Source organism: Rhinolophus sinicus, linkage group LG07, assembly GCF_036562045.2.
Source record: "Rhinolophus sinicus isolate RSC01 linkage group LG07, ASM3656204v1, whole genome shotgun sequence".
NCBI lineage: Eukaryota > Metazoa > Chordata > Mammalia > Chiroptera > Rhinolophidae > Rhinolophus > Rhinolophus sinicus.
The window spans coordinates 90,823,398-90,836,564 of NC_133757.1; the positions used below are offsets into that span (position 1 = coordinate 90,823,398).

The 13,167-nt window shown below is 36.5% G+C and overlaps 1 protein-coding gene across 1 annotated transcript in view; it reads left to right on the plus strand.

The window, feature by feature from the left end:
- Positions 1-12,960, plus strand: part of CPE (carboxypeptidase E) — a 93,400-nt gene extending 80,440 nt beyond the window's left edge. Inside the window, exons 6-9 of the mRNA XM_019744660.2 lie at positions 2,635-2,774; positions 7,724-7,823; positions 10,432-10,550; positions 12,151-12,960. Coding sequence (XP_019600219.2) covers positions 2,635-2,774; positions 7,724-7,823; positions 10,432-10,550; positions 12,151-12,249 — 458 coding nt within the window. The 3' untranslated portion in view covers positions 12,250-12,960. The remainder of the gene's footprint in view (positions 1-2,634; positions 2,775-7,723; positions 7,824-10,431; positions 10,551-12,150) is intronic.
- Positions 12,961-13,167: the final 207 nt, after the last annotated feature.

The window sequence follows — 13,167 nt, forward strand, 5'->3', positions numbered from 1 at the left end:
ATTCATCAGATGGGAAGTAATTTTGTACTTCAATTTTTATAAAAAACTTTAGTAATTCCTTTGGAATTACCTTTTTTTGGGACAAGTAGTGCATTACACTGGTGGTGCCAAAAAATTGTACACATTTTAATAGGTGTTATCTGTGTATTACTTTTAGAAGTTGTATTGAATTATGGTAGCAATGTGTAGTATGACGTTTGCTCAAAAGATGGCGTTAATCAAATGAATGCAAGCGTCATTCATTATATTACAATTTTAGTATAGTTTTTTCCTTTCTTAAAATGTGTATACTTTTTTTGGCACCCTCTGTAAACAGAATATCAAGTAATCTGTATCAATAAAAGAATGATAATAATAGTACCAATAATTTTAATTATAGTTAATGATTATGTTCCACAGTAATCAAGCAGTAAAAGACAGCTTTGACTTTCTTTATTCTCTATGAAGTGAATAAAATTAGTGTATTAGGTCAGGTTTTCTAGAAGCAGAGCCTGAGACAGTGATTTAGGTGCTCATAATTTATTGAGGAAAATAAGGAAGGAGACAGAGCTGAGCAAGGATGTGGTCCCAGGTACAGTCTGGCCACGTCTTACCTAAGCCATTGGAAGGAGGGCCTCAAGCATACGTAAATTACAGGCAGGGTTGTCCTCCCTTGAGGCCAGGGAACCAGCATTTGGTGACTCCAAATTAATCGGTCATTTGTTGTGAGATCTTATTTATCACAATAAACTTCTCCATTAGGACTGCTTTTGCTGCAGCCCATAACTTTTGTATGTTGTGTTTCTATTTTCATTTGTTGAAGATACTCAGTTTCTCATTTCCTCTTTGACCCATTGGTTGTTCAGGAGTGTATTGTTTACTTTTCTATGTATTTGTGAATTTTCCAGTTTCCCTCCTGTAATCATTTCTAGTTTCATACCATTGTGGTTATAAAAGATATTTGGTATGATTTCAATCTTTTTACGTTTGCTAAGACTTGTTTTGTGACTTATCATATGATCTATTCTGGAGATTGTTCCATGTGTGCTTGAGAATAATGTGTATTCTGCTGCTGTTGAATGGTATATTCTGTATAAGTCTGTTAGGTTTATATGGTCTAAAGTATAGTTCAAGACCAGTGTTGCCTTATTGATTTTCTGTCTGGATGACCTATCTATTGTTGAAAGTGGGGTATTACAGTCCCCTACTATTATTGTGTTGTTGCCTATTTCTTCCATCAGATATGTTAGTGTTTGCTTAATATATATAGTTAGGTGCTCCAGTGTTGAGTGCATATACTTTTTGATATTTATAAACTTTGATGTATTGACTGTCTTATCTTAATATAATGGCCTTCTTTGTCTCTTATTACAGTTTTTGACTTAAACTATGTTTTTCCTGATATGAGTATAGCTACTCTTGTTCTCTTCTTGTTTACATTTTAATGGAATCTCTTTTTCTAGTCCCTTCAGTTTGAGCCTATTTGTGTCCTTAAAGCTGTTGTGAGTTTCTCGTAGACACCCTCATATAGTTGGGTCTTATGCTTTTATCCATTCAGCCACTCTATGCCTTTTGATTGGAAAATTTAATCTATTTACATTTAAAGTAACTTGCATAGGTAAGGACTTACTAATGCCATCTTATTGTTTCCTGTCTGTTTTGTAGTTCCCTTGTCCCTCACTTCCTTTCTTGTTCTGTTCCAGTGTGAATTGAGGATTTTCTGTAGTGAAACACTTTGATATCTTTATCTTTAACTTTTTTGAATCTACTGTAGATTTTTGCATTATAGTTACTATGAGACTTACATAAAACATTTTATAGCATGACAGTCAATTTTAAACTGGTAATATCCTAACAAAAGCTTGAACTTTTACCTCCCTCCACCCACATTTTATGTTTTGATATCACAGGTTACACATTTTACATTGTGTATCCATTAACAAATCACTATTATTTTTAATATTTTTTCCTTTAGCCTTTGTACTAAAGTTCAGTGATTAACACACCACCATATTATAGTATTAAAGTATTCTGAATCTGACTATTTAATAACCTTTACTAGTATGTTTTATATTTTTGAATGTTTTCATGTTACAAATTAGGTCTGCTTTGGCACTGAGCTGTGCCACCTTAGAGAAGGTAAAGTGAAACTGTTCCTCCTACTCTCTTCAATGCGTTCAATCTTGGATTTTTTTTTTTTTTTTTTTTTTTTTGGCTCTAATGGTGTACTAGAAATTTTCCATTGGAATCCTGGCCTTTCAAAAAGGCTCGTTATTCATGGGTGATTGTCAAAATCAGTGTTCTGTGGGGAGGGAACAGTAGAACACTCCAATTTTGCCATTTTGGTGATATCATTCCCCTGTTGTCTTCTTTGAAGCTGAATCCAGCAATCTGGACTGTGGCCAATGCTTGCTCCCTACAGCAGCAATGCATTAAGCTGAATTATTACTTAAGAAGCTGAGAGGGCTTGTGCTTTTAAGGTAGTAACAAGCTCTCAAGTATGTTGTTCTGGCCCTACGGCATGTGATTTTCCTCGTGGTTTCCCACAAGCTCCCCAAAGTTGGCGTATCTTTTATACTTGGCTCTCATTTTAGCAGAACAGCCTGTGTAGGGTTTTAGTCTTTGACTTTCCCTTTCCCTTTGGTGTCTTGGCAGGAATGCAAGACTTCAATTACCTCAGCAGCAATTGCTTCGAGATCACTGTGGAGCTTAGCTGTGAAAAGTTCCCACCTGAAGAGACTTTGAAGAGCTACTGGGAAGATAACAAAAACTCCCTCGTTAGCTATCTTGAGCAGGTAAACTCAGTTTTCAGTGTAAAATGGGAGATTTATGAGCATTTAAACCTGCTTTACAATAGTCTCCTGAGGGGAGCCCAGTCTAGGGGAATCCATCTGACCCAGAATGAGGATGCTACATTTGGAAAATGTGTCAGTAATGGTTCAAATAAGCTTTCATTTTTCATGGATTTTGTGGTTTACAAATATTCACTGAGAAATGATTAAACTGGAGGGTTGTGGAGAAGTGAAATAAAACTCTCTTTTCATTTATATTGCTCTAAGCAAGGGCAATCCTAGGACCCTTCTCCACTTTGATCACCTGGGGCTTGTCAGACATCCCAGGCAGGACCAGTGTTAGCATGAGGTAAGTGAGGCATCGAGGATTTAAGGAGGCATTCACTCTCAGGGCCATACAAGTATGGGGTCAGCATCTAGAAGTAAGTGCATCCTTAAATTTTGTGCCCATATGTCTCACACTAAATTCAGCTGAATCTGAGGTAGTAATAATAATAATAATGATAGCTTAATTTATTGGGCATTTACTGTTTCCCAGGTATTCTTCTAAATGCCTTACATGTAGCAATTAATATATTCGGTCCTCACAACAACTCTATGAGGAGAATAATATTGTCATAATCATCCCTGAATTAAAAATGAAGAATCAGAGGCACAGAGATTTTAAACAATTGCTTGAAGTCACTGAGCCAGAATCCAGTCTGTGTAATTCCAGAATCACTGTATCTTATCGCTTCTCATGATATCAGCCTAGATCTTTACCTGAGTCACTTATGTAGCCATTCCAATGGGGTGTATACAGAATTTTGGAGCGTCTCACTATTTGTTAGAATAAAATACCTTACCTACTCAGACTTAACCCAGGCCAGTCCCCTGCCAACCCCACCCCTGTATACTATGTAGACATTGGCATCAGGGGCAATGGTGGAAGAAAAGATCTAAAGACTCTGATCCTTGCTTGTTGTGCCTTGACGGTTTTCAAATTGCATTCTGTATATGACCATTTATACCCAAAGTCAAGTAGCATGACGTTAGTTTCACATGCCAGCAGATAGTCCAGATTAGTTTTTAAACTAAGTTGATATAAATAAGTGCTGTTAAAGAACTATATAGCTTTTTGCATATATGCACACACACACACACACACACACACACATACACACACACATACCCTGAGGGTGCCAAAAAAATGTACACAAGTGGACACTTTAGTCAACATTGCTCAAGCAGTAGTTCGCCATAATCAGAAGTGTCTGGATGCTGATGGTAACCACTTTGAGCTCCTCTTGTAATTGCAGAAGTCAAACGTGACTTGTATTCATCTTTTGTTATTAGTATATATTGAGTATTACAATTAATACAGTTTTTTCCTTTCTTAAAATGTATACACAATTTTTGGGACACATTTTGTGTCCACACACATATATACATAAAACATATATATGGACTCAATGTTTTTTAAAAAGTGTAAAATCAATTTAAAAATTATTTTACACATGTCAAATATTCATATAAGGGATCTGACCAAAAGGGGCTATCATGGAATAGATCCACCAAAGACAGCTAGTGATGTTAAAAACACACCCATTAAACAGGATTTTTTCAATCAATGGGATCCTACTCTATGTTACCATAAAAAGGTATTTTCAACAACAAAACTGAGGATAAAAACCATGGTGACCTTTATAGGTGTGGATCCCTGTAAAATGTCTCCTTTGAAGAGAGTTGTATTTGGATAGATGTTCTAAGAGCAAAGGTAACTGAAAAATGTATCTTTGGAGGTAGAGGAAGTAAGACAAGGGTATTTGGTGTGTTCTCCATTTAGATATTAAAGAATGCTTTCTTAGTACAATGCTTTTCATTTTATTTACATTTTTTTTCCAATAGAAATTAATTGTGCTACTTTCATGTCCTCGGCACCCTGTGAGACACTGGGGCTAGTGACCATTCTCAGGAAGGCTTCATATTTGTGGGGTTCAGAAACATGAGTACCTGATTACAAGAGAAGAAGATAAATGCTAAAATAAAGGTTAACTACAAAAAGCAATGGCAGTGCGTAGAAGGGTCCCTAACCCTGTCCTGGGGGCTCAGAAAAGGCGTCTGGGAGCTAGACTATAAGATTTACTATAGTTGATGCCAATAAGATTATTACTCTGATTATTAGTCCTCTCTTAGTTCCTGAGAAAAATACAAAACAAAATTAAGCACCAACGTACGCCATCAGGAAAGAGGAGAATGTTGGTCGTACTTATGTTAACAAGTGGGCATGCATCAGTCCGTCTAAAAGCTGGTGTATCAATTTATATAGAAATAAGCTGGGAAGAAGAGGGACCAGGGCCATACTGCACAGGACTGTATAATCCTGTTTTATGCCGCTTGGAATGAAAATTTGGTCTGTCCACAGATCCTCGTGCTCCGCCTTCATAGGGCATCAGTGTTATGATGCAGGCTGTGCAGAAGCAGTAAGAATGGCATCAACTGTGAGCTCATGCAGAACGCCTTGTAGAACACGCCACGTTAGGGACTCAAAGACTGATGAGAGATCAGTGAGGACGGCCAGAAGTTCTGTGTTGCAATTGCTTTCTTGATAATGAAACAGAATATGGTGATTAGGAAATGAACACCTGGGCCTAAAATCTAAGTGTGCACTAGTTTACAACTCATGGAAAATAGGTGATTAGGAGATCTAATTGTGTAATGAATGGGTTGAGAGGAAGTCTCTTGCAGAGTTTTAAAGGGATGTTTGCAGAAACTGGAATTGTAAAGTTAATTCGGGTAAATGGTTTGCTAAGAAGAGCTTCATACGCAATAGATTTGGAACAGTTGAGTTCTCAAAATTCCCCGAGAATTTCTCAAAGAATAGTTAAGCACCTGCTTCAAAATCGTTTAGGTTCTTGTTGAAAATGAGTTTCCTGTCCCACTATTAAATCACACTTCCTGCAAGGCAGGACTCTAGAATCTTCATTTCAGCAAGCCCTCTGGGTGACATGTAAATACAAAAGGGTTTAAGGACTACTTACAGTCCTAGCAACAATGGAGAATCTTCTGGATTTTTTTTAAAGCCTTGGTTGATTGAAATGTCCTGAAATCTCAGGAGAAATTATTACAAGAGGGACAAGTGTAGTAAATAGCTCCTCCAGTCATGAGTGAAATTTGCACTTCCTTGATTTCCTTTGCAAAAACCATAAAGTGCCAAGGTTTTCCAATCTGCATTCATGTGGAGCTGTGATGACAGCTCATGACACTTTGATTGAGATTTATTACTGCCATGGGATTTCTCAAACTGAAAAGTTGTGCCCCACAATTGGCATATCAGAGATAGACATTTACTTATTTATTTGTTAAACCACATACTATAATATGTCTTGGATTTCAGAAGCAGAAAGAAGTAAAGTCACGAATATTAACTGGGTATATTTTGGCCTAATACAGGTGAATTATATGTTTTTTGAAGTGATTGTTTGACTTATGTTCCAGTGGTGAGGAAATTTAAAACTTTCATCTCCCTAAGGTTTATAATATTGATTATAGCAGGATTATGGTGCCTCAAGTTGAATAAAATCATCTCTACAATTTTTGTAATCTCCTGAGTCTTTCACCATGTAAATTTCACTCTGAAAGCTTGTTCTTCATGTTTCCAGTGGCTAAATTTCAATCTCTTAATTATGATTGGCTAATTCATAAATCAATTTTGGGGAAAAGTCAAAGATTCACTAGGCCCTAAAAATGTCTTTTTGTTTTTAATTCATTCATTCATTGTTTTAAGGAGGACGCAGCTCACAGTGGCCCATGCGGGGATCGAACACCACACTCCAACCAACTGAGCTAACTGGCCACCCCAGTCTTTTTGTTTTTAAAATGTATTTGCTCCCTTTTCATTATCCTGGTTGCCAATAAAATTATCATTTATTATTACTGACAGCATGCTTAGCTTTTTGTCAGTGTATAGTGTTTTAGAGGTTCTGCTTCTTTCTAAAAACACACCAAATGCAAAAAAAATTTGCTGATAATTAGGGGCATCTCTTCGATAAAACATTGTACCACTGACAGATTTATTCTCCAGTGATGAAGGGATACATGAAACTCATTCTATCTTCTGTAGGGAAAGTAGCAAAAGAAAATTCATTTTCTGGGGCCAGGTTGAGGAGCAGCCTGAGCATTTGGGAGATCGGGGCATATTTTGTTAAGTAATAATAAAGCTTAATGAATTACCATTCGATATTCCAGATGCGGTACTTCCTTAAAGACCTGAAGTGACTCTCTGTCACTTCAAACACATCCTGACTGAATTGAATTTTCATTTAAAAATAAAGAAACAACGCTGTTTTTATAGTGTGCATTGCAATAGTTAGTTGACGACTGCAATGTAATTCGGGGATTATTCTCAATAACAACTCTTCTGTTTTCTTTCTAAATCCAATTTTTAGTTATGAAGGTCACTGATCTTTCATGACACTTATTTTCAACCCAAATAATATTGTTAATGAATTAATGCCAAAGTAGTAGCAGTGTATATCTTTTTATCAAGAATGAACAAGTATTACAGGGCTGTAATGTAACATTCTTGTTAACTGACAGAGGCTATATAAGATAATCATAGCTGACCAAATTTAAAATAGCAAGTAATGAAAGAGCATGCTAAGACTAGAACTGTTTTACGTACATGACAGACTTTCTATTTTTTGTTTGTTTGTTATTGTTTTGGTGGTTCAGAGGGTCTTCAATGGTCTTTGACTCAGAACAAGATAAAAATTTTCGGGAGGTTACTTGTCCACTTGGGAAATAGCAGAGTAAAGAGTGCACAAACCATTCAGTGGCCTTTTGAGCATATTTTGATTCTTAAGCAACAGGGATCCACAGTGTTTTTCTAGAAAATAAGGAGATGATTGACATGAAATGGAGTTTTAGATCATTTCTGATATGAATTTTTTGGCTGTTCTTGACTTTCACAGATACACCGAGGAGTTAAAGGATTTGTTCGAGACCTTCAAGGTAACCCCATTGCCAATGCAACCATATCAGTGGAAGGAATAGACCACGACATTACATCCGGTGGGTGCTCATTGCCATGATCTGGAGGCTCTCGCAGTCTATCTAGGAGCGTGATTGCTTATATCATAATTCTTATGCTGTGCTAAGCAAAACAATTAAATGCCTCATATCTCTTTGCCTTCTCTTTCCCCCAGCTTCTATCTAGTTAAACTTCCTTTGTGGGAGCAATTCAGCAGTGACTCATTTAGAAACTGAGGTGCAGCAGAGGGCGCCCTTTCCTCAGGTATCTCACTCCAGAGCTGTGAGGTGGTGCTGTCCATTGGAGATTCTTTGTAGTTCTGGAGGCAAAGGAAAATGAACTCACTAGAATTAAAATACCAGCGTTGCTCTGATCTCTCTTAAGAAGAGGTGCTAAGGAGCTGTTAATTTGTGGGAGTGAAAAGAGTAGGAAGGAGGATAACTGCCGGCATACTGTATGTCTAGGATTTCCTATACATTACTTCATTTAAATCAGATAATAAATCCAGACTTATTCAAGGTTAAACAGGATGTTACAGGATTGACATCGATGTTAGTTATTTCTTGGTTTAAACCACATTTCAATTTTCCCAGGTTGGACCAAATGATACGGTTTCCTGGCAAACCTACCTATTCCTGTTAATAAACATCTATGTACTTATTTCAGTTTAACTGTTATTTGTTGGGATATTTTCAACAAAAATAATATTTATTTTTAGCTATGAACTCTTTACATATTTCTAGACCTTATAATTAACCTTTAACTTATTTTCCAAACCACTCTATACCATTACCTCTTTCTTAACCTCTGCATGTATAACATGTATTAAAAAAAAACTTTAACATTTGTCCTCTAAAACTCCATTTATTCATTTATTCAACAAATATTTATCAACAATCCACTAAGTGCTAGCACATCTTCCCAGCCATATACCAGAATCTGTGCTAAGATATACTCCCCTAGCCCTTCAGGAGATTGGCTTTTGAACATGGCACCCAGGCGTCGATCCCCTCTGGCCACAGGAAACCTCTCCTATCTGTTAACCCTAGTGTATTATACAAATATTATTTTCTTTGCATTCCATTATGTGAAAATTTTAGTAAAATGTAATGTAGGGAGTAGATATAGGTAGAAAGGAATGCAAATTGAGGATGGGCTTTGGGGCACTCCAGCTTTTCAAGGGCTGGGCGATGAGGAAGACCTAGCAGTGAAGTGTGAGGTCGAGGGAAAACTGAGTGCAATGTCCTGGAAACCTGGATGTGTTTCAAGATGGAGGGAGTGCTAAAAAGTGTCAAGTAAGATGAACCTTGTGAACGAACCAGTGTGGAGAATCTTGACAAAATCTGTTTTGATGGCGTGGTGGGAGCCTGATCTGGGAGAGAGAAAAGGAGGAGAGACATTAGAGATACAGAGTATTGACGAATCTTTCCAGGCATGTTGCTGTAAAAAGAAGAAGGTAAATGAGGCACTAATTGAAAGGAGGTGTGGAGTTTAAAGGTGGATTGGAGGAGATGGTGATGGGGACTTGTTTTTTTTTCTGATTGTTTCTGTTTTCACAGTGAAATATGGTGTAAAGCACCAACAGAGAGAGAGGATGAAGAAGACGTGTTAGAAGTGTTAGGAAAAAGGAGAAAGTGAATTGTTCACTGAGACCTTGGTCCTCAAAATACGGGCCCCAACCAGCAGCTGAGTTCAGTCACCTTGGAGCTGGTTAGAAATACAGAATCTCAGGCCTCACCCCAGAGCTAGTGAATTAGAATTTGCATCTTACCCAGTTTCCCAGTGATAATACACTGGTCTAGGAAAATGGGAGAGTGAAAGATTAGTGATGGAGGGACTAGGAGGAAGGCAGGATAGCATCATGACCTGTGTAAGGTTGCTGTTGATGAATCAGAGACAGATCAGCATGGGTGTGTGCTTTCTCCAGCTCCTTGCAGCCGCACAGGGGCAGGCATAGAGTTGGAAATTATCCAGGGTTGGTGGTTTGCCAGGCGTGAATAACCAAGAGGGAAAAGTAACTGAGTTGAAAGTATATGTGTGAGAGTGGTTATAGCTATGGGCCCTGGAACCTACCTGCTCTAGGTTAGGAGGGAACTATGGATGTGTGAGAGTGAGAGAGTGTGAAACGTAACTGCCTAAGATTCTCCAGAGAACTTGTGGAAATGCAGTTCCTAGAAGGCACTGTGGACCAACGTGTTTTGAATCTTTGGAAATCTGAATTTCTGACAAGTGCATCAGGGATTACGGTGAGAATATCTTTGGGCCATACTTTGTGAAACACTGATCAAGACTCTCCGACCATCAGGTCTTCTCTTGGCAAGAAAACATGATGTCAGATGCTGACCCCACTGCTTGGGAACTGTAGATATCTTTTTACCTGTGATACTTCTGATGTGATTGTGAGGATTCATTATTTTAAAAAATTTATTAGACAATTTAACATTAATCTCTGTAAAATTGCCATAGGAAATGATGCCTTTAGAGAGTTTCACACTCTTTTTCAACAAAATTTCATGAAATTCCATTAACATCTACTTTAAAAATAGGGAATAAAAGAAGCCGAACTGAGGTATAGAGGGTATTTCTTCACTGGCGTAATTATGCATTTCACATATCTGCCTAATGACTTGACATTTTGTTTCCCTACAGCAAAGGATGGTGATTACTGGAGGCTGCTTGTACCAGGAAACTATAAACTTACAGCCTCAGCTCCAGGCTATCTGGCGATAACAAAGAAAGTGGCTGTTCCTTATAGCCCTGCTGTTGGAGTAAGTAATCATAACAACAGCTACGATTTATTAAGTACTTAACATGTGCCGGGCATAATTAAGTAACTTATATTCAATCTTCATAATAACCATATGAGGTAGGTACCATGATTATCCCCATTTAACATAGGAGAAAACTGAATCTTAGGAAAGTTAAGTGATTTGATCAAGGGCTCATTGGTTGATTTAATACCACTCATTGTGAAACTCTGTTATTCTCTCTCATTTTTCAAAGAGATCCACAAGAAGTTTAAATAGAACCTGAAAAATAAAACTTTTTTTTTTATTTTGCGACATTGATTTCAATCTATATGAGATTCTGTGGCATTCATCTTTTTATCTCTAACACCTAGTACAATACTTTATACTCAATGAATATTTGGAAAAATAAATTATGCCTGAAAGATAGTTTCAGGCATTAACTAAACATTTATTAAGCACATACTATGAGCACTAACTAACACCATATTACATTTAAGTAGATACCATTTATTTTGCTAGGAAGGTAATAGGCATGAGACCAAAACTTCTCTTAGAACAGGATTTTACTACTATCTTTTATTACATTACTGGAACCATGTAATGACTTACAGGATTTACAATCAAACGGCTTACTTAAAAAGAATTTATTGTACTTTTGTTTATGCATCCAAAGTTTGGAGTATCAATGCTTGGGTTTTGCAAATAAAACATCTTGAGTTTTTAACTGGTGCTTTGGTTTTGATTGTGTATATGTGCACATTTGGCTGTAAATGTATTAAAATTGGATGGTGAATCTGAGCAAATGAATCCTGGAAAAAAGTAGCTCAGAAACAGGTTGTGAAAGTTTCAACCTTTTTTTATCCTTAACCTTTTTAGCATGTGTTACTTCAAGGAGGTGGTGAAGGTCAGCATGTTCCTAAACAACGAGCAGTTTAAGTGTCTAAATCAAGGGACTCTTAGTTCCGTCTGTAATGGGGGCATAGATATCCAGAGGGCTGGAGAAATATCGGGGATGGGGGCTGCATGTTTTGAATTTCCTTTATGCAGAAGTGTATGGATTCTTCATGGATCTGATGAGGCCACCCAGTTCCCAAGGGGAGTTGAGTTCTTGAGCCTCTGCGTCTGTGGTGGTTTGGAGATGTGTGCTGCCATCAGTTTCTTTAGCAGATTCGAAATTCTGGAGGGTGGAACCTTGTGGTTTGGGATGGCAGGACACCGAACTGCATTCTTCCACGTTCCTTTAGCTGTTAGAAAATTCAAGGTTGACAGGAGAAGCTCGCTGAATATTTAAAGGCAGAACATTAATTATAAATTATATCTTTTTACTGGGAAAAAAGACTGCCTTTAAGTAATCTGTCTTTAAATAATCTACCTTTAAATAAACCTATTAGATCAAAGCACATTTCAAACATAATATCTTTTGATTTTTTTGTTTTTCCACTGAAAGTATCTTTTATCACGAGAGATATTTTAGGATATACTTTAATTCGGGTAGCTAGATTGAGCTTATCCTATAAGCTCTAAAACTGCTTTTATTATTATTATTATTTTTTTAATTTCAGCTTTTAAAAGTACATATGCACTTTGGTAACAATATATTCCTGATTTTCACTTTTAGGTTGATTTTGAACTGGAATCATTTTCTGAAAGGAAAGAAGAGGAAAAGGAAGAATTGATGGAATGGTGGAAAATGATGTCAGAAACTTTAAATTTTTAAAAAGGCTTCTAATTAGCTGCTTTTATTTTATCTCTATAATGTAGTATGATGTAATGTGGCCATTTTCTTTTAGATTTTGTGCAGTTAATATTTAACACTGACTTATTTTTAACCATTTAAATATTAATAGAAATTACTTAAATAATTAGACTCTTAGGTAAAAATGTAATCACTTGGGCTCTTTCTTCTCTTATATAACATTCATTTTCCTACATATATTTCACAAAGGATTGTAGAAAAGATTTAAATGATCTTGCCATCTTAGACTTAAATGCAATATTCACATTATTTACAACACAGAACTTTCTGAGTAATTCTAGCTTTTAAAAATTAACGAAGTCCTTTTAATGTAATTGGTGACAATGTGACATAATGAATGCCATTGAAAAGATCAACAGCTATAGCTTGGAGTTGTGAACACGATACTGAAAGACTTAAATAGTTCAGTATAAACTGTCATTTGTCTCTTGTGCTGACTAGCTATATAAGCATGATTTTGTTAATGCATTTTTGATGGGAAGAAAATGTAAATGTTTAGCAAGAAGTTTTATGAAGGGAATGGAAATTGACTTCTTGCTTGTACATAGAGGGGCTATACTGCCATATCATTCAGCCTGTTAGCACTACTTCAAAGTTTAGGGTTTTCTCTTGGTTGTAAATTTGCTCAGAATTGCATTCTAAATGAATAAAGGTAAAAAACAAACAAACACATATACATCCCCATGGTATGTATTTTAATTCTCTGATTTTTAGTCTAGAATTGTGGTCTCATGATAAAAATGTATTCCCTTGATAGTGGTCTCTTATTTGTTCATCCTCTATATTTTTAAATTAACTGACTGCTGTATGCCAAGCACAGTGGAATTTCTATGTATATTATTGTGGTGGACAAAAGTCTTATATTATATTATATTATAT